The following is a 20,447-nucleotide window of genomic DNA, read 5'->3' on the forward strand; positions in this document are numbered from 1 at the left end:
AAAGGGGCGTAGTCATGGGAAAGGGGCGTGGTCATGGGAAAGGGGCGTGGTCAATGGGAAACGTTAGTGGTGGGAAGGAAAAGGGGCGGGGCTAAGGGGAAAGGGGCGGGACCAGCGAGGAAAGGTTATTTATTAAAAGGAAAAGGGGCGGGGCTAAGGGAAAGGGGGCGTGGTCATGGTAAATGGGCGTGGCCAATGGGAAATGTTGGTTGCGGATAGGGAAAGGGGCGGGGCTAAGGGAAAGGGGCGTGGTCATGGAGGGAAGTCGAATGGTCAAAGGGGAAGGGGGCGTGGCTAAAGGGAGGGGGCGTGGTCATGGGGAAGGGGCGTGGTCATGGAGGAAAGGTTAGTGGTGAAAAGAAAAGGGGCGGGGCTAAGCAAAAGGGGCGTGGCTAAGGGGAGGGGCGTGGTTAGTTGAGATGGGCGTGGCTAAGGAAAGGGGCGTGGTTAAGGGAAGGACACGCCCCCAACGAAGAACCGGGAGGGGGTGGGGGGAAAAAAATGGGGAAAAATTTGGGGGGAATTTGGGGAAGTTTAGGGAAAATTGAGCCAAAATGTGTTCCAAATGATGTCAGAATTTACCCAAAATTGACTCCAAATTTGATCAAAATTTGATCAAAATTTGATCAAAATTTGATCCAAATTCCACCAAAATTGATCCAAAATGCAGCCAACATTTGATCAAAATTTGGCTAAAATTTGACCAAAATTCGGCCAAAATTCAGCCCAAATTTCATCAAAACTATGTCAAAATTTACCCAAAATTTACTCCAAATTTGATCAAAATTTGATCAAAATTCAGCCAAAATTTGATCAAAATTCAACTAAAATGTGTCCAAAATTCAGCCAAAATTCAGCCAAAATTTGTCCAAAATTCAGCCAAAATTCGCTCAAAATTGCTCAAAATTTACCCAAAATTCCCCCAAAACTTGCCCAAAATCCAACGAAATATCACCCAAAATTTACCCAAAATTTGCTCAAAATTCACCAAAAATTCACTGAAAATTCAACCAAATTTCAGCCAAAATTTGTCCAAAATTTGCTCAAAATTCATCCAAATTTCAGTCAAAATTTCCTCCAAATTTGGAAAAAATTTTTAGGAAATTTGGAATTTTTGGGAGAATTTTTGGGGAATTTCAGGGGGTTTTGGGACTTTTTGGGGGAATTTTTGGGAATTTGGGGGGAATTTGGGGATTTTTTGGGTGGAATTTTGGGAATTTGGGAGATTTTTAATGGAATTTTTGGAAAATTTGGGGGTTTTTTTGGGGGGGAATTTTTGATTTTTAAGGGAATTTCAGGGGAATTTGGGGCTTTTTTGGAATAATTTTTGGGAAATTTTTCCTTTTTTTGGGGGAATTTGTAGGAAAATGGAATTTTGGGGTGGAATTTTGGAATTTTTAAGGGAAATTCAGGAAATTTGGGGATTTTTTGGGGGGAAATTTTGGATATTTTTTTTAATGGAATTTCAGAGGAAGTTGAGGGTTTTTTGGGAGAATTTTTTGGAATTTTAGGCGTGAAATTTTGGAAATTTTCGTTTTTTAAGGGAAATTTGGGTATTTCTTTGGACAAATTTGGATTTTTTAAACAGAATTTGGGGCTTTTTTGGAGAATTTTTGGGGAATTTTTGGGTTTTTTTTTTAATTTTGGGGGGGAAATTTTTGGGAATTTTCGTTTTTCAAGGGAAATTCGGGGAAATTTTGGGGAATTTTGGGGAAATTTTGGGAATTTTGGGCCGTCCCGGGGGTGGGGCGCCCCTCCCCCCTCCCCTCCCCCCCAAGGCCAAAGCGATCACGTGACCGGGGGGAGGGGGCGGGGCAGGGGAGGGAAGGTCGCGGGTGACGTCACGGTGACGTCATGACCTTGACAATTCCCCTCCCCCCAAAATTCCAACCCAGGACCCCCAAAATCCGCTCGGGATCCCCAAAATCCGCTTTGGATCCCCAAAAATCCAACCCGGGACCCCCAAAATCCTCTCGGGACCACCAAAATCCTCTCGAGACCCCCAAAATTCCCCCGGGACCCCCAAAATCCTCTCGGGACCCCCAAAATTCAGCTCGGGACCCCCAAAATCTGCCCCGGGACCCCAAAAATCCGCTCGGGACCCCCAAAATCCAACCCGGGACCCCAAAATTCGTCTCGGGACCCCCAAAATCCCCCTGGGACCCCCAAAATCCGCTCAGGACCCCCAAATCCCCCCGGAACCCCCAAATCCAACCCGGGACCCCCAAATCCAACGCGGGACCCCCAAAATCCACTCGGGACCCCCAGAATCCCCCCCGGAACCCCTAAAAACCCCCCCGGGACCCCCAAAATCCGCTCGAGAACCCCAAAATCCTCTCGGGACCCCCAAAATCCTCTCAGGACCCCCAAAATTCAACCCGGGACCCCAAAATCCCCCCGGGACCCCCAAAATCCTCTCAGGACCCCCAAAATTCAACCCGGGAACCCCCAAATCCACTCGGGACCCCCAAAATCCTCTCGGGACCCCCAAATCCGACCCGGGACCCCAAAATCCCCCCGGGACCCCCAAAATCCCCCCGGGACCCCCAAAATCCGCTCGGAACCCCCAAAATTCAACCCGGGACCCCAAAATCGGCTTGAGATCCCCAAAATCCGCTCGGGGACCCCCAAAATCCTCTCGGGACCCCCAAAATCCATCCGGGACCCCCAAAATCTGCCCTGGGACCCCAAAATCTGCTCGGGACCCCCAAAATCCGCTCGAGAACCCCAAAATTCACTCGGGGACCCCCAAAATCCTCTCAGGACCCCCAAAATTCAACCCAGGAACCCCCAAATCCACTCGGGACCCCCAAAATCCTCTCGGGACCCCCAAATCCGACCCGGGACCCCAAAATCGGCTTGAGATCCCCAAAATCCCTCGGGGACCCCCGAAATCCGCTCGGGACCCCCAAAATCCTCTTGGGACCCCCAAATTTCAGCCCGGGACCCCCAAAATCCATCCGGGACCCCCAAAATCCTCTCGGGACCCCGAAATCTGTTCGGGTCCCCCAAAATCCGCTCGGGGATCCCCAAAATCCAACCCGGGACCCCCAAAATCCCCCCCGGGACCCCCAAAAGCCCCCCGGACCCCCAAAATCCACCCGGGTCCCCAAAATTCAACCCGGGACCCCCAAAATCCAACCCGGGACCCCCAAAATCTGCCCCGGGACCCCAAAATCTGCTCGGGACCCCCAAAATCCCCCCGGGACCCCCAAAATCCGCTCGAGACCCCCAAAATCCGCTCGGAGATCCCCAAAATTCACTCGGGGTCCCCCAAAATCCGCTCGGGGACCCCCAAAATCCTCTCAGGACCCCCAAAATCCCCCCGGGACCCCCAAAATCCGCTCGGAACCCCCAAAATCCGCTCGGAACCCCCAAAATTCAACCCGGGACCCCAAAATCGGCTTGAGATCCCCAAAATCCGCTCGGGGACCCCCAAAATCCTCTCGGGACCCACAAATTTCAGCCCGGGAACCCCAAAATCCATCCGGGACCCCCAAAATCTGCCCCGGGACCCCAAAATCTGCTCGGGTCCCCCAAAATCCGTTCGGAGATCCCCAAAATTCACTCGGGGACCCCCAAAATCCGCTCGGGACCCCCAAAATCCACTCGGGGACCCCCAAAATCCTCTCAGGACCCCCAAAATCCAACCCGGGACCCCCAAAATCCCCCCGGACCCCCAAATTCCGCCCCCCCGCCACCTTGGGGGGTTCCGGGAAGTTCCCGCGCGTTCCTGGCCACGCCCCGGGGGCGGGGTTTATGCAAATGAGGCGCGCCGCTCACAGCGCCCCCTGGCGGCGCCCGCCGGGCTCGCGCATGCGCGGTGGCGGCGGCGGCGAAACGCTCCCGAAACGGCCCCAAAAATGACCCCAAAATTTGCCCAAATGGCCCCAAAATGACCCCAAAAATGGCCCCAAAATTTGCCCAAAATATCCCCAAAGTGTCCCAAAAGATGTCCCCAAAATGTCCCCGAAAATGTCCCCAAAATGTCCCTAAAAAACCCAAAAATTTCCCCAAAATTTCCCCAAAATTTCCCCAAAATTTCCCCAAAATTTCCCCAAAATTTCCCCAAAATGTCCCCAAAATTTCTTTGTGCAGTCTGTCCCGAAGTGTCCCCAAAAGTGTCCCTAGAGCCACCTCCAAGGTGTCCCCAAGGAAAAATTTGGGTTTTATAGAGAAAATTTGGTTTTTTGTAGAGAAAATTCGGTTTTTATAGGAAAATTCGGGGTTTTGTAGGGAAAATTCGGTTTTTGCAGGGAAAAATCGGTTTTTGTAGGGAAAATTCGGTTTTTGCAGAGAAAATTCGATTTTTCGTAGAGAAAATTCAGTTTTTGTAGGGAAAATTCGGGTTTTGTAGAGAAAAATCGATTTTTTGTAGGGAAAACTCGGTTTTTATACAGAAAATTTGGTTTTTGTAGGGAAATTCGGTTTTTATACAGAAAATTCGGTTTTTTGTAGGGAAAATTCGGTTTCTATAGGGAAAATTCGGTTTTTATAAGCAAAATTCAGTTTTTGTAGGGAAAATTCGGTTTTTGCAGAGAAAATTCGATTTTTTTGTAGGGAAAATTCGGTTTTTATAAGCAAAATTCAGTTTTTGTAGGGAAAACTCGGTTTTTGCAGAGAAAATTCGATTTTTTTGTAGGGAAAATTCGGTTTTTGCAGAGAAAATTCGATTTTTTGTAGGGAAAATTCAGTTTTTGTAGGGAAAATTCGGGTTTTGTAGAGAAAAATAGATTTTTTTGTAGGGAAAACTTGGTTTTTATACGGAAAATTTGGTTTTTGTAGGGAAAATTCGGTTTTTATAAGCAAAATTCAGTTTTTGTAGGGAAAATTCGGGTTTTGTAGAGAAAAATCGATTTTTTTGTAGGGAAAACTCGGTTTTTATACGGAAAATTTGGTTTTTGTAGGGAAATTCGGTTTTTATACAGAAAATTCGGTTTTTGTAGGGAAAATTCGATTTTTTGTAGGGAAAATTCGTTTTTTCCAGAGAAAATTCGTTTTTTGTAGGGAAAATTCGGTTTCTATAGGGAAAATTCGGTTTTTATAAGCAAAATTCAGTTTTTGTAGGGAAAATTCAGTTTTTGTAGGGAAAATTCCATTTTTTTGTAGGGAAAACTCGGTTTTTATATGGAAAATTTGGTTTTTGTAGGGAAATTCGGGTTTTATACAGAAAATTCGGGTTTTGTAGGGAAAATTCAGTTTTTGTACAGAAAATTCGGTTTTTGTAGGGAAAATTCGGTTTTTATATGGAAAACTCAGTTTTTGTAGAGAAAATTCATTTTTAATAGGGAAAATTCAGTTTTTATAGGGAAAATTTGGTTTTGGCAGGGAACTTCCTCCTCCTTCTCTTCCTCCTCATTGTCCCCATGTCTCGAGGTGACGCCTTCCTCCCCCTCCTCCTCCTCCTCCTCCTCCTCCTCCTCCTCCTCGTTGTTCCTACACCCAGAGCTGCCTTCCTCCTCCTCCTCCTCCTCCTCCTCTTTCTTCTCCTCCACCTTCCTGTTGTCCCCTATGTCCAAATGTGACGCCTTCCTCCTCCTCCTTCTCCTCTTCCTCCTCCTCCTTCTCCTCCTCCTCCTCCTCCTTCTCCTCTTCCTCCTCCTCCTCATTGTCCCCATGTCTCAAGGTGATGCCTTCCTCCTCCTCCTCCTCCTCTTTCTTCTCCTCCACCTTCTTGTTGTCCCCTATGTCCAAATGTGACGCCTTCCTCCTCCTCCTTCTCCTCCTCCTCCTCCTCCTCTTCCTCCTCATTGTCCCCATGTCGCAAGGTGATGTCCTCCTCCTCCTCCTCTTTCTTCTCCTCCACCTTCCTGTTGTCCCCTACGTCCAAATGTGACGCCTTCCTCCTCCTCGTTCTTCTCCTCCTCCTCCTCCTCCTCCTTCTTCTTCTTCTCCTCCTCCTCCTCCTTCTTCTTCTGCTCCTCCTCTTTCTTCTCTTCCTCCTCCTCCTCCTCTTCCTCGTCATTGTCCCCATGTCTCAAGGTGATGCCTTCCTCCTCCTCCTCCTCCTCTTTCTTCTCCTCCACCTTCCTGTTGTCCCCTACGTCCAAATGTGACACCTTCCTCCTCCTCGTTCTTCTCCTCCTCCTCCTCCTTCTTCTTCTGCTCCTCCTCTTTCTTCTCTTCCTCCTCCTCCTCTTCCTCGTCATTGTCCCCATGTCTGGAGGTGACGCCTTCCTCCTCCTTCTTCTCCTTCTTCTTCTCCTCCTCCTCCTCTTCCTCCTCTTTGTCCCCATGTCTCGAGGTGATGTCTTCCTCTTCCTCCTCCTCCTCCTCATCCTCCTCCTCCTCCTCTTCCTCCTCATTGTCCCCATGTCTCAAGGTGATGCCTTTCTCCTCCTCCTCCTCCTCCTCCTCGTCCTCGTCCTCCTCCTCCTCCTCCTCGCTGTCCCCACACCTGCTGGCGCCTTCCTCCTCCTCCTCCTCCTCCTCCTCCTCTTCCTCCTCATAGTCCCCATGTCTCGAGGTGGCACCTTCGTCCTCCTCCTCCTTCTTCTCCTCCTCCTCCTCCTTCTTCTTCTTCTCCTCATCCTTCTCCTTCTCCTCTTCCTCCTCATTGTCCCCATGTCTCGAGGTGACACCTTCGTCCTCCTCCTTCTCCTCCTCCTCTTCCTCCTTCTTCTTCTTCTTCTCCTCCACCTCCTCCTCCTCTTCCTCCTCATTGTCCCCATGTCTCGAGGTGACACCTTCGTCCTCCTCCTTCTCCTCCTCCTCCTTCTTCTTCTTCTCCTCCTCTTCCTCCTCATTGTCCCCATGTCTCGAGGTGATGTCTTCCTCCACCTCCTCCTCCTCCTCTTCCTCCTCATTGTCCCCATGCCTCGAGGTGATGCCTTTCTCCTCCTCGTCCTCCTCCTCCTCCTCCTTGTCCTCGTCCTCCTCCTCCTCCTCCTCGCTGTCCCACCTGCTGGCGCCTTCCTCCTCCTCCTCCTCCTCCTCCTCCTCCTCCTCCTCATCCCAGCGCCGCCGTCCCGTCTCGCGGACGACGCGGAAGGGCTCGCCGTGCCCGGGCACGACGACATCGGCCGCGGCCGCCAAGCGCCGCCGGCTGCGCCGCTGCAGCCGGGGCTCCTCGCTCAGCGCCCGCCACTCCTCCTCATCCTCGCCGCTCTCGAAGACGTCGCCGGCCACGGCCACCGTGCCCAGCGCCGTGCCCTCCGCCAGCAGGCTGACGTGCGCCCGCGTGTGCCCGGGCGTGGGCACCACCCGCAGGTGCCCGGGGTGCAGCTCCAGGGCGGCGCCGCGTGCCAGCCCGTGGGGCAGGTAGAGCCCCTCGCCGCGGCTCAGGTCGAAGCCCACCAGCAGCGTGGCTCGCGGGAACAGGTTCAGGTTGCCCGCGTGGTCCGAGTGCCCGTGGCTCACCACCACGTGCGTCACGCCCTCGGGCTCGACGCCGTGGCGGGCCAGCAGCCCCGGCAGGCGCGGCCGCAGCCACGGGCCGCCCGTGTCCACCAGCACGGTCAGCGGGCCGCCCAGCACCAGCGCCACCGAGCCGTCGGCGCGGCTGCGGCCGCCGGGGCCCGGCCGGTTGTAGCCCACGCGGAGGACGTGCACCGAGTACAGCGGGCCCGGCATGGACAGCGAGCCCAGCGGGGCCGTGCGGTAGCCGCGGGGCATCTTTGGAGGGGGTTTGGGGGGGTTTAAAGGGGGTTTGGGGGGGTTTAAAGGGGGTTTGGGGGGGTTTAAAGGGGGTTTGGGGGGGTTTAAAGGGGTTTGGGGGGTGTAAAGGGGGTTTGGGGGGTTTGGGGGGGTTTGGGAGGGTTTAAAGAGGATTTTGGGGGGTTTAAAGGAGGTTTGAGGGGGTTTAAAGGGGGTTTGGGAGGGTTCAAAGGGGGTTTTGGGGGGTGTAAAGGGGGTTTGGGAGGTGTAAAGGGGATTTCAGGGGGTTTAAAGGGGACTTGGGAGGGTTCAAAGGGGGTTTTGGGGGGTGTAAAAGGGATTTGGCGGGTGTCAAAGGGGGTTTGGGGGCGTTTAAAGGGGGTTTGGGAGGGTTTAAAGGGGGTTTGAGGGGTGTCAAGGGGATTTGGGGGGATTCAAAGGGGACTTCGGGGGGTTTAAAGGGGGTTTGGGGGGTGTCAAGGGGATTTGGGGGGTGTCAAGGGGGTTTGGGGGGTGTAAAGGGGATTCAAAGGGGGTTTGGGGGGTGTAAAGGGGATTTGGGGGGGTTTAAAGGGGATTTCAGGGGGTTTAAAGGGGGTTTAGGGGGATTTAAAGGGGATTTGGGGGGGTTTAAACAGGATTTGGGGGATTTAAAGGAGGTTTGAGGTGGTTTAAAGGGGATTCAAAGGGGTTTAAAGGGGGTTTGGGAGGGCTTAAAGAGGATTTCAGGGGAATTAAAGGAGGTTTGAGGAGGTTTAAAGGGGGTTTAGGGGGATTTAAAGTGGATTTGGGGGGGTTTAAACAGGATTTGGGGGATTTAAAGGAGGTTTGAGGGGGTTTAAAGGGGGTTTGGGGAGGTGTAAAGGGGGTTTGGGGGGTCTAAAGGGGATTTGAGGGGTTTAAAGGGGATTTGAGGGGATTTAAGTTGGGTTTTGGGGGGGTTGGTGGCGATTTGGGGGCGTTTAATGGGGATTTGGGGGGGTTGGGGGGGTTTAAAGGGGATTTCAGGGGGTTTAAAGGAGGTTTGGGAGGATTTAAAGGGGGTTTGGGGGGTTTAAAGGGGATATGGGGGGGTGTAAAGGGGATTTGGGGAGGTTTGGAGGGGATTTGGGGGTTTAAAGGGGATTTTGGGGGGTTTAAAGGGGGGTTTGGAGGGGATTTGGGGGATTCGAGGGGGTCTGGGGGAATTTAATGGGGGTTTGGGAGGAATTTGGAGGGAATTTTGGGCTGTTTGGAGGGGTTTGGGGGGATTCAGGAGGGATTGGGGGAAGTTGAGATATTTGGGGGACTTTGAGGAGATTTGGGGAGGTTTAAAGGAAACTTGGGGGGTTTAAAGGGGATTTGGGGGAGTTTGGGGGGGTCTCAGGGTGGTTTGGGGAGGTTTGGGGGTGATTGAGGGGGTTTGAGGGAGTTTTGGGGCGTTTGGTCAGCTTTTTTGGGGGGTTTTGGGGCGTTTGAGGGGGTTTTGGGGGGCTTTGAGGGAGTTTTGGGGCGTTTTGTCAGATTTTTTGGGGGGGGGTTGGGGAGTTTGAGGGGGTTTTTGGGGGGCTTTGAGATGTTTTTTTCGGGTTTTGGGGGGGTTTTGGGGGGGCTTTGAGGGAGTTTTGGGGCGTTTTGTCAGATTTTGGGAGGGGTTGGGAGCGTTTGAGGGGGTTTTGGGGGGCTTTGAGATGTTTTTTCGGGTTTTTGGGGGGGTTTGGGGGGGGCTTTGAGGGAGTTTTGGGGCGTTTTTTTGGGTTTTTGGGGGTTCTCGGGGTGGTTTGAGGTGGGCTGAGAAGGGTTTAGGGAGTTTTAGGGCATCTCTGGGGTTTAGGGGGTCTCAGGGGGGTTTGGGGGTGAATTTTGGGGAGCCCCCAGCGGATTTGGGGAGGGGGCGATGGGTGGAAGGTCCCAATGTCCTGTGGGGGGAGATCGGGATGGAGCAGACCCCCATGACCCCCCCCCAATTTCTCCAATGGTCTCCCCCATCCTCCCCCCATTCCCCTCAATGGGGATCCCCCCATTCCCCCTCAGTGGCCTTCCCCATTTCCCCTCGTTCCTCCCCGAAGTCCCCCCAAATTGTCCCCTCAATGTCCCCCCAAATCCCCCCCAATTTTCCCCCCAAACCCCCCCATTCCCCCCAATAGTCGCCCCCTCCCCCCCATTCCCCCCTCAATGGTCTCCCCCGTTCCTTTACCCGCGCGCCTCCTCCCCGCGCATGCGCGCTCCCCCAACTCCCGCCTCCCTTTCCCGCCCCTCTGCAGGTCCTGGCAGGTCCATAGCGACCCTCAATCCCCCCCCACCTCCCACACCCCCAACAAACCCAGATTCACCCTCATGCCGCACCGCTACACCGCGACAATATCGCCGCAGCTACCTCCCAAATGAACGCGGCGGAGATTCACGCCCGCGCTTTTTACCGCAATCCCGGCGCCGTGCAGGACCCGCGGCGCCGGGAGGCGGGGCGCCAAGATGGCGGCGGCTGTGAGGGGCCGCCCCAAGATGGCGGCGGCGGCGGCGGCGGCGGCCTGAGGGGCGGCCGGGGCTCCCCCCGCGGCCCCGCCGCTCCCTCCTGGCGGCTCCCCGCGGCTCCGGGGGGCTCGGCGAGAGGGCGCGGAGATGGCGGAGGAGAAGAAGCTGAAGCTGAGCCACACGCTGCTGCCCGCCGAGTCCATGAAGGTGATGGCGGAGGCCATGGGGGTGCCGGGGGTCCCTGAGGAGACGTGCCAGCTGCTGGCGGAGGAGGCGAGCTATCGCCTCAAGGAGGTGGCGCAGGTGAGGGGGACACCCCCAGATCTGGGGGGGGTTCAGGACCCCCTTGGGTCCCTCACGTTTGGGGGGTGGGGGTGGGCAGGGGGACACCCCCAACTTTGGGGGCTGGGACCCCCTTAAAGTTCAAATTTTCCCTTAAAAATCCCCTTTTTTCCACCCTCGCCAACCCCAAACCTGTCCTGAACCCAATCATTCCTCCGCCCAAATCTCATTTTCCCCCTGTTTTCCCATTTTGGACCCCCTTTTTTGCTCCTAAATCGCCTTTTCATCCCTTATTTCCTCCCAAAATCTCCTTTTCTCCCCCTTTTTCCCATCCTAAACTCCCTTTTCCCCTCCAACTTGTTCCTCAACCCATTAAATCCCCTTTCGCCCCAATTTTCCCATCATAAACCCATTTTCATGCTTTTTTTCCTCATTCTCCTAACTTTAAAGGCTTTTGTCTCCCTTATCCCCCTTTTTTCTCCATTTATTTTTCCTTTGAATTAACCCAAATATTTTCTCAAATCCCTTTTTTTCCCTTTAAATCCCCTCACAAATCCCATTTCCCCCCCAAAGCCTGTCTGAACCTCCTTTTTTTCTCCCCAAATCCCATTTTTCTCTTTGAATTCCCTCAAAAATCCCATTTTTTTCCCCCAAACCCTCTCTGAACCCCCCCTTTTTTTCCTAATTCATCCCAAAAATCTCTTTTTTTTCCCACAGGATGCTCTCAAGTTCATGCACATGGGGAAGAGGAGGAAACTCACGACGGGGGACGTGGATTTTGCCCTAAAACTGAAAAACGTGGAGGTAAAACTATCCAAAAACTAGGAAATACCCCCAAAATCCATGGAAAACTCCCCTAAATTGAAGAAATCTTCCTAAAGCTGAGGGAAAACCTCCCAAAAATTGGAGGAAATCCCCCCAAAATTGGTGGAATTCAATGCTAAATTGAGGGAAATCCTTCCAAAATCCAGAGAAATGCTTCCAAATGCAAGGAAAGTTCCACAGAATTGAGAGGAACATCCCAAAATTGAGGGAAGTTCCCAAAAGTTGAGGAAAACATCCCTAAAACCAAGGAAATACTCCCAAAAATCGAGGGGAATGTCGCCAAATCCAAGGAAACACCCCAAAACTGAGGGAAATATGCCCAAAATAAAGGGAAATTCCCACAAAATTGAGGGGAAAATCTCTCAAAATCCTGGGTAATGCACCCAAAATCAAGGAAAATCCCCAAAATTTGAGGGAAATACCCCCAAAATCCATGAAAATCCCCCAAAACTGCAGGAAACTCCTGGAAAATCCAGGAAAATCCCATTTTTTTCTGTCTCCCAGTCCCTGTACGGGTTCCTCGCCCAGGAGTTCATCCTGAGGGAAAACCTCCCAAAACTGAGGGAAACTCCCACAGAACTGAGAGAAATTCCACAAAGTTGAGGGAAAACCTCCCAAAACTGAGGGAAACTCCCACAGAACTGAGAGAAATTCCACAAAGTTGAGGGAAAACCTCCAAAAACTGAGGGAAACTCCCACAGAACTGAGAGAAATTCCCACAAAATTGAGGGAAAACCTCCAAAACTGAGGGGAAACTCCCACAGAACTGAGAGAAATCTCCACAAAATCATGGGAAAATCCCCCAAAAATCCAGCAAACTCCCCCAAAATCAGGGAAAATCCCCCCGAAATCCAGGAAACTCCCCCAAAACTCCATGAAACTGCCCCAGAACTGCAGGAAACTCCCGGAAAACCCAGGAAAATCCCATTTTTTCCCTTTCCCAGCCCCTGTACGGGTTCCACACCCAGGAGTTCATCCCGAGGGAAAAACTCCCAAAACTGAGGGAAATTCCCACAGAATTGAGGGAAAACCTCCCGAAACTGAGGGGAAAGCCACCAAACCTGAGGAAAATACCCACAAAACCAAGGGAAAACCTTCCAAAATTTATGGAAATTCCCCCAAATCCTATGGAATCTCCCCCAAAATCGAGGGAAATATCCCCCAAACTGAGGGAATCTCCTTGAAAATCAAGGAAAAAATCAAAAATTGAGGCAAATCCCCACAAAATCAGGGAAAATCTTCCCAAAACTCCATGAAACTGCCCCAAAACTGCAGGAAACTCCCGGAAAACCCATGAAAATCCCATTTTTTCCCTTTCCCTGCCCCTGTACGGGTTCCACGCCCAGGAGTTCATCCTGAGGGAAAACCTCCCAAAACTGAGGGAAACTCCCACAAAATTGAGGGAAATTCCACAAAACTGAGGGAAATTCCCACAGAACTGAGAGAAATTCCACAAAGTTGAGGGAAAACCTCCCAAAACTGAGGGGAAACTCCCCAAAACTGAGGGAAATCTCCGCAAAATCCAGGGAAAATCTAGCTGAAATCAAGGAAAATCCCCAAAAATTGAGGGAAAATCCCCCCGAAATCCAGAAAACTCCCCCAGAACTCCATGAAACTGCCCCAGAACTGCAGGAAACTCCCAGAAAACCCGTGAAAATCCCATTTTTTCCCTTTCCCAGCCCCTGTCCGGGTTCCACGCCCAGGAGTTCATCCTGAGGGAAAACCTCCCAAAACTGAGGGAAATTCCCACAGAACTGAGAGAAATTCCAGAAAGTTGAGGAAAAACCTCCCAAAACTGAGGGGAAACTCCCCAAATATGAGGGAAATCTCTGCAAAATCCAGGGAAAATCTAGCTGAAATCAAGGAAAATCCCCAAAAATTGAGGGAAAATCCCCCCGAAATCCAGAAAACTCGCCCAAAACTCCATGAAACTGCCCCAGAACTGCAGGAAACTCCCGGAAAACCCAGGAAAATCCCATTTTTTCCCTTTCCCAGCCCCTGTACGGGTTCCACGCCCAGGAGTTCATCCTGAGGGAAAAACTCCCAAAACTGAGGGGAAACTCCCCAAATATGAGGGAAATCTCCACAAAATCCAGGGAAAATCTAGCTGAAATCAAGGAAAATCCCCAAAAATTGAGGGAAAATCCCCCCAAAATCCAGGAAACTCCCCCAAAACTCCATGAAACTCCCCCCAAACTGCAGGAAACTCCCGGAAAACCCATGAAAATCCCATTTTTTCTGTTTCCCAGCCCCTGTACGGGTTCCACGCCCAGGAGTTCATCCTGAGGGAAAACCTCCCAAAACTGAGGGAAATTCCCACAGAAGTGAGAGAAATTCCACAAAACTGAGGGAAAACCTCCAAAAACTGAGGGGAAACTCCCCAAATATGAGGGAAATCTCCACAAAATCCAGAGAAAATGCCCCTGAAATCAAGGAAAATCCCCAAAAATTGAGGGAAAATCCCCCCAAAATCCAGGAAACTCCCCCAAAACTCCATGAAACTCCCCCCAAACTGCAGGAAACTCCCAGAAAACCCGTGAAAATCCCATTTTTTCTGTTTCCCAGCCCCTGTACGGGTTCCACGCCCAGGAGTTCATCCCGTTCCGCTTCGCCAGCGGCGGCGGGCGCGAGCTCTACTTCTACGAGGAGAAGGAGGTGGAGCTGAGCGACATCATCAACACCCCCCTGCCCAGGGTGCCCCTGGACGTCTGCCTCAAGGGTGGGCCAGGATTTTGGGGGGATTTCGGGGGGTTTTGGGGTGATTTCAGGGGATTTTGGGGGATTTTGTGGTGGTTTTGGGGGATTTCTGGGGGGATTTTGGGGGAGATTTGGGTGGAGCTGAGCGACATCATCAACACCCCCCTGCCCAGGGTGCCCCTGGACGTCTGCCTCAAGGGTGGGCCAGGATTTTGGGGGATTTCAGGGGATTTTGGGGTAATTTCAGGGGATTTCTGTGGATTTGGGGGGAGTTATGGAGAATTTGGGGGGAGTTCTGGGGGAAATTGGGGGATTTGGGGAAGTTCTGGGGAGTTTGGGGGTGGATTTGGGGTGTTTGGGGGGATTTTTGGGGGAGTTATGGGGATTTTGGAGGGATTTGGGGGAAGTTATGGGGGAAATTGGGGGATCTGGGAGGATTTGGGGAGTTTGGAGGGAATTTGGGGAAGTTCTGGGAGGGTTTGGGGGGATTTGAGGAATTTGGGGGGAGTTTTAAGGATTTTGGGGGAGTTGTGTGGAATTTGAGTGGATTTTGGGGGAGTTATGGGGATTTGGGGGAGCTATGGGGGGATTTTGGGGGAGTTCTGGGGAGTGTGGAGGGATTTGGGGGAGTTCTGAGGCGATTTGGGGGAAATTGGGAGGATTTGGGGTGATTTAAGGGAGATTTGGGGCAGTTTAAGGAGGATTTGGGGGTTTTGGGGAATTTGGGGTGATTTGAAAGGGATTTGGGGTGGTTTAAGGAGGATTTGGGATGATTGAAGGGGGATTTTGGGGGGATTTGGGGTGATTTAAGGGGGATTTTTTGGGATTTGTGGGGATGGAATGGGGACTTTTCAAATCTCCGGGGAGAATTTGGGGTGGGGGGTGGATTTGGGGTTTCTGGTGATAATTTTGGGGTGATCCCATTCTGATTTCTCAATTTTGGGGTCCCCCCCAGCTCACTGGCTCAGCATCGAGGGCGTGCAGCCGGCCATCCCCGAAAACCCCCCGCCAGGTGTGTGACCCCAAAATCCCCAAAATCCCCCCCAAATCCCCCTGAAACCACCCCAAACCCCCCAAAAATCCCCTTTAGCGCTCCAACCCCCTCCAAAATCCCCCCAAAATTCCCCTTTAACCACCCAAAATCCCCCTTTAATCTCCCTAAATCTGCCCCAAAATCCCCTAAAATCCCCCCGAAATTCTCCTTTAATTCCCAAATCCCCCTTAAACCACCCCAAATCCCCTTTATCCACCCCAAATGCCCCTAAAATCCCCCAAAATCCCCCTTATACCATCCCAACTCCCCAAAATTCCCCTTTAACCACCTCCAATCCCCACAAAATTTCCCAAATCCCCCTTTAACCCCCAAAAATCACCCTTAAACCCCTCAAATCCCCTTTACACCACCCCAAAATCCCCAAATCCACCCCCAAAACCCCCTTAAAACACCCTAAATCCCCCAAAATCTCCCTTTAACCCCCCCAAATCCCCCCAAAATCCACCAAATCCACCCAAAATCCCCCTTTAACCCCCCCAAAAACCCCCAAATCCTCTTTAACCCCCCCAAAACCCCCCAAATACCCCTTTAACCCCCACAAAGCTCCCAAAATCCCCCAAATCCACCCAAAATCTCCCTCTAACCCCCCAACCTCCCCAAAATCCCCCAAATCCCCCAAAATCACCCTTTAACCTCCCCAAATCTCCCCTAAATCCCCCGAACCCCCCTCAAATCACCCTTTAACCCCCCAAAATCCTCCTTTAACTTCCCCAAATCTCCCCCAAATCCCCTTTTAACCCCCCAAATCCCCCTTTAAGCCCCCAAAATCCCCCAAATCCCCTAAAATCACCCTTTAACCTCCCCAAATCCCCCCAAAATCCCATCAGAAACCCCAAATCCCCCTCTAACCCCCAAAAAACCCCCCAAAATCCCTTTAACCCCCCAAAAACTTCCCAAAATCCCCTTTTAACCCCCCCAAACCCTCCAAAATCTCCCAAACCCCCCCAAAATCCCCCTTTAACCCCCCAAAATCCACCCCAAATCCCCCAAAATCCACCCGAAATCTCCCAAAACACCCCCCAAATGCCCCTATAACCCCCCAAATCCCCCTTTAACCTCCCCAAATCTCCTCAAAATCCCTCAAATCCACCCCAAATCCCCCTTTAACCCCCCAACCCCCCCAAAATCCCCCTTTAACTCCCCCAAAATCCCCCAAATCCACCCCAAATCCCCCTTTAACCCCAAAAACCCCTGAGATCCCCCTTAAAGCCCCCAAATCCCCCTTTAACCCTCCCAAACCCCCCAAAATCCCCCTTTAATCCCCCCAAAATCCCCCAAAATCCTACTTTAATCCCTCTAAACCCCCCAAATCCCCATTTAACCCCCCAAAATCCCCCCCAAATCCCCTTTAAACCCCCAAATCCCCCTTTAACTCCCCAAAATCCCCCTTTAACCCCCCAAATCCCCCTTTAATGCCCCCAAAATCCCCCTTTAACCCCCCAAATCCCCCTTTAACCCCCCCAAATCCCCCTTTAACCCCCCAAAATCCCCCTTTAATCCCCCCAAATCCCCCTTTAACCCCCCAAAATCCCCCTTTAACCCCCCAAAATCCCCCTTTAATCCCCCCAAAATCCCCCAAATCCTACTTTAATCCCTCTAAACCCCCCAAATCCCCATTTAACCCCCCAAAATCCCCCCCAAATCCCCCTTTAACCCCCCAAATCCCCCTTTAACCCCCCAAAATCCCCCTTTAATCCCCCCAAATCCCCCTTTAACCCCCCAAAATCCCCCTTTAATCCCCCCAAAATCCCCCTTTAACCCCCCCAAACCCCCTTTAACCCCTCCAAATCCCCATTTAACCCCCCCAAAACCCCCTTTAACCCCCCCAAATCCCCCTTTAACGCCCCCAAATCCCCCTTTAACCCCCCAAATCCCCCTTTAACCCCCCCAAATCCCCCTTTAACGCCCCCCAAATCCCCCTTTAACCCCCCAAATCCCCCTTTAACCCCCCAAATCCGGGGTTTTCCTCCTCCCCCACGCTGTGGGGACCTCCGGGGAGGTTTTGGGGACCCCCCAGCCCTTTGCTGGGTTCATTTTTGGGGGACCCCCCTCCCCAAATCCCCCTTTAACCCCCCCAAATCCCCATTTAACCCCCCCAAAACCCCCCAAATCCCCCTTTAACCCCCCAAATCCCCCTTTAACCCCCCAAATCCCCCTTTAACCCCCCAAATCCCCCTTTAACCCCCCCAAATCCCCCTTTAACCCCCCAAATCCGGGGTTTTCCCCCTCCCGCACGCTGTGGGGACCCCCGGGGAGGTTTTGGGGACCCCCCAGCCCTTTTGCTGGGCTCATTTTTGGGGGACCCCCCTCGCAGCCCCCAAGGAGCAGCAGAAGGCCGAGGCCACCGAGCCCCTGAAATCGGCCAAGCCCGGCCAGGAGGAGGAGGGGACCCCCAAATCCAAGGGGCCCGGGGGGGCCGGGGGCGACGGCAAAGGTGGGAACGGGGGGCTTGGGGGGGTTTGGGGGGATTTTGGGGTTTTTTGGGGGGTTGAAAGGGGATTTGGGGGGGGTTCGGGGGGTGTTCAGGGGGGATTTTGGGGGTTTTTGGGGGGTTGAAGGGGGATTTGGGGGGGGCTTGGGGGGATTTTGGGGTTTTTTGGGGAGTTTAAGGGGGATTTGGGGGGGTTTGGGGGTGTTCAGGGGGGATTTTGGGGTTTTTTTTCGGGGGCTTAAAGGGGGTTTGGGGGGTTTAAGGAGAATTTTGGGGGGCTCAAAGGGGATTTGGGGGGTTTAAGGAGAATTTTGGGGGGCTCAAAGGGGATTTGGGGGGTCTAAGGAGAATTTTGGGGGGCTTAAAAGGGATTTGGGGGGTTTAAGGAGAATTTTGGGGGGGTTAAGGGGGAGTTTGGGGGTTTGAGGGTGTTCAAGGGGGATTTTGGAGCATTTAAGGGGGATTTGGGGGGAATTTTGGTTTTTTTTGGGGGGGGTTTAAGGGGGATTTGATGGGGTTTGGGGGTCTTCAAGGGGGATTTTGGGGTTTTTTGGGGGCATTTAAGGAGAATTTTGGGGGGTTGGGGTGGTTAAATGGGATTTTTGGTGGGTTTAAATGGGATTTGGGGGGGTTGGGGGGTTTAAGGAGAATTTTGGGGGGTTTAAGTGGGATTTTGGGGGGATTTGGGGGTCTTTGGGGGGTTTAAGGGGGTTTTGGGGGGTTTTGGGGGCTTTGGGGTGGTTTAAGGGGAATTTTGGGTGATTTTCAGGGGGATTTGGGGGGGATTTGGGGTGGTTAAAGGGGAATTTTGGGGGGATTTTGGGGTTTTGGGGTGCTTTAAGAGTGATTTTGGGAGGTTATGGAGTTTTGGGGGAGTTTGGGGTGGTTAAAGGGGAATTTGGGGGGATTTTGGGGCATTTGGGGTGATTAAAGGCACATTTTGGGGGGATTTTAGGGGGGTTGGGGGCGTTAAAGGGGAATTTGGGGGGATTAGAAAATTTTGGGGGGATTTGGGGTGGTTTGGGGGAGTTCACGGGGGGGTTTTGGGGTGTCACGGGGGGGTCACTGAGATTTCGGGGATTCCCCTGAGGTTTGGGGTCCCCCCCAAAAAGAGAAGGAACAGAATCTCCCCGCTGCTTTGGGATTTGGGGTTTTCTGTGAGATTTTGGGGGGAACCAGCGTGGTCTGGGGGGGGGTCAGGGGGATTTTGGGGTGTCACGGGGGGATTTTGGGGGTTCCCCTGACATTTTGGGGTGCCCCCAAAAAGGGAAGGAGAAGAATCCCCCACCTTGCTTTGGGATTTGGGGTTTGGGGTTGGGATCTGGGGTTTCCTGTGGGATTTTTAGGGGGTCAGGGGGATTTTGGGGTGTCACCGGGGGATTTTGGGGGTTCCCCTGACATTTTGGGGTGCCCCCAAAGGGAAGGAGAAGAAGCCCCCCTTGCTGGAGGCGCCCCCGCTGCGCCTGAAGCCGCGCAGCGTCCACGAGCTGTCGGTGGAGCAGCAGCTCTACTACAAGGAGATCACCGAGGCCTGCGTGGGCTCCTGCGAGGCCAAACGGGCCGTGAGTCACCCCAAAATCACCAAAAATCACCCCAAAATCACCCCAAAATCCTGCAGGGTCCGGAACCCTTCATAGGCCCCAAAAACCCCACGAAAATCCCATTAAAACCCCATAAAAACGCCATAAAACCCCATAAAAATCTCATAAAATCCCCACAAAAACCCCACAAAATTCCCATTAAAATCCCATAAGCACCCATAAAAATCCCATAAAAATCCCATTAAAATCCCATAAAAATCCCATAAAAACCCCATTAAAATCCCATAAAAAACCCAATAAACTCCCCCAAATTGGCCCCTACAAGGAGATCACCGAGGCCTGCGTGGGCTCCTGCGAGGCCAAACGGGCCGTGAGTAGCCCCAAAATCACCAAAAATCACCCCAAAATCACCCCAAAATCCTGCAGGGTCCGGAACCCTTCATAGGCCCCAAAAACCCCACAAAAATCCCCCAAAAACCCCATTAAAATCCCAAAAAACCCCACAAAAACCCCATAAAAAATCCCAAAAAAACCCCACAAAATTCCCATTAAAATCCCATAAGAACCCATAAAAATCCCATAAAAATCCCATAAAAAATCCCATTAAATCGGCCCCAAATTGGCCCCTACAAGGAGATCACCGAGGCCTGCGTGGGCTCCTGCGAGGCCAAACGGGCCGTGAGTCACCCCAAAATCACCCAAAATCACCCCAAAATCACCCCAAAATCCTGCAGGGTCCAGAACCCTTCATAGGCCCCAAAAACCCCACAAAAATCCCCCAAAAATCCCATTAAAACCCCATAAAACCCCATAAAAATCTCATAAAATCCCCAAAAAAACCCACATAAAAACCCCATTAAAATCCCATAAAAGCCCCACAAAAATCCCACAAAAACCTCACGAAATCCCATAAAAAATCCCATTAAATTGGCCCCAAATTGGCCCCTACAAGGAGATCACCGAGGCCTGCGTGGGCTCCTGCGAGGCCAAACGGGCCGTGAGTCACCCCAAAATCACCAAAAATCACCCCAAAACCCTGCAGGGTCCGGAACCCTTCATAGGCCCCAAAAACCCCACAAAAATCCCACAAAAATCCCATAAAACCCCATAAAAATCTCATAAAATCCCCCAAAAAACCCCATAAAAATCCCATAAAAATCCCATTAAAATCCCATAAAAACCCCACAAAAATCCCATTAAAATCCCATTAAAACCACATAAAAATGCCATAAAACCCCATAAAAATCTCATAAAATCCCCACAAAACCCCACAAAATTCCCATTAAAATCCCATAAGCACCCATAAAAATCCCATAAAAATCCCATTAAAATCCCATAAAAATCCCATAAAAATCCCATAAAAATCCCATAAAAAACCCAATAAACTCCCCCAAATTGGCCCCTACAAGGAGATCACCGAGGCCTGCGTGGGCTCCTGCGAGGCCAAACGGGCCGTGAGTCACCCCAAAATCACCAAAAATCACCCCAAAATCACCCCAAAATCCTGCAGGGTCCAGGGACCCAAAATCCCACAAAAATCCCATAAAAACTCCATAAGAACTGACAAAAA

At 51.9% G+C, this 20,447-nt stretch overlaps 2 protein-coding genes and 1 long non-coding RNA gene across 4 annotated transcripts in view; 1 reads left to right on the top strand and 2 right to left on the bottom strand.

The window, feature by feature from the left end:
• Positions 1 to 5,258: 5,258 nt before the first annotated feature.
• Positions 5,259 to 7,659, bottom strand: LOC146764663 (uncharacterized). The gene has a single exon (XM_085564341.1). It carries the CDS (start codon positions 7,612 to 7,614, stop codon positions 5,962 to 5,964), a length of 1,653 nt encoding a protein of 550 aa, XP_085420467.1. The 5' UTR covers positions 7,615 to 7,659; the 3' UTR covers positions 5,259 to 5,961.
• A 1,380-nt stretch (positions 7,660 to 9,039) lies between these two features.
• On the bottom strand, positions 9,040 to 9,904 carry LOC146764664 (uncharacterized). The gene is made up of 2 exons (XR_014950709.1): positions 9,773 to 9,904; positions 9,040 to 9,494 (listed from the first exon to the last, which is right to left on the bottom strand). It is a non-coding gene; the product is annotated as an uncharacterized LOC146764664 (long non-coding RNA).
• A 163-nt stretch (positions 9,905 to 10,067) lies between these two features.
• Positions 10,068 to 20,447, top strand: part of TAF6 (TATA-box binding protein associated factor 6) — a 28,679-nt gene continuing 18,299 nt past the window's right edge. Inside the window, exons 1-6 of one of the 2 annotated variants that reach the window (XM_085564340.1) lie at positions 10,068 to 10,350; positions 11,047 to 11,133; positions 13,720 to 13,873; positions 14,807 to 14,863; positions 17,220 to 17,339; positions 18,756 to 18,898. In XM_085564340.1, coding sequence (XP_085420466.1) covers positions 10,195 to 10,350; positions 11,047 to 11,133; positions 13,720 to 13,873; positions 14,807 to 14,863; positions 17,220 to 17,339; positions 18,756 to 18,898 — 717 coding nt within the window. In that variant the 5' untranslated portion in view covers positions 10,068 to 10,194. The remainder of the gene's footprint in view (positions 10,351 to 11,046; positions 11,134 to 13,719; positions 13,874 to 14,806; positions 14,864 to 17,219; positions 17,340 to 18,755; positions 18,899 to 20,447) is intronic. The other variant, XM_085564339.1, reaches the window with a different exon arrangement.

Source organism: Lonchura striata, chromosome 32 (genome assembly GCF_050655825.1).
Source record: "Lonchura striata isolate lonStrDom1 chromosome 32, ASM5065582v1, whole genome shotgun sequence".
NCBI classification, from domain to species: Eukaryota; Metazoa; Chordata; class Aves; order Passeriformes; family Estrildidae; genus Lonchura; species Lonchura striata.

What these genes read in the sequence shown, in the direction of transcription:
- LOC146764663 (XM_085564341.1), bottom strand. Translation starts at nt 7,614, where the DNA reads ATGCCCCGCGGCTACCGCACGGCCCCGCTGGGCTCGCTGTCCATGCCG.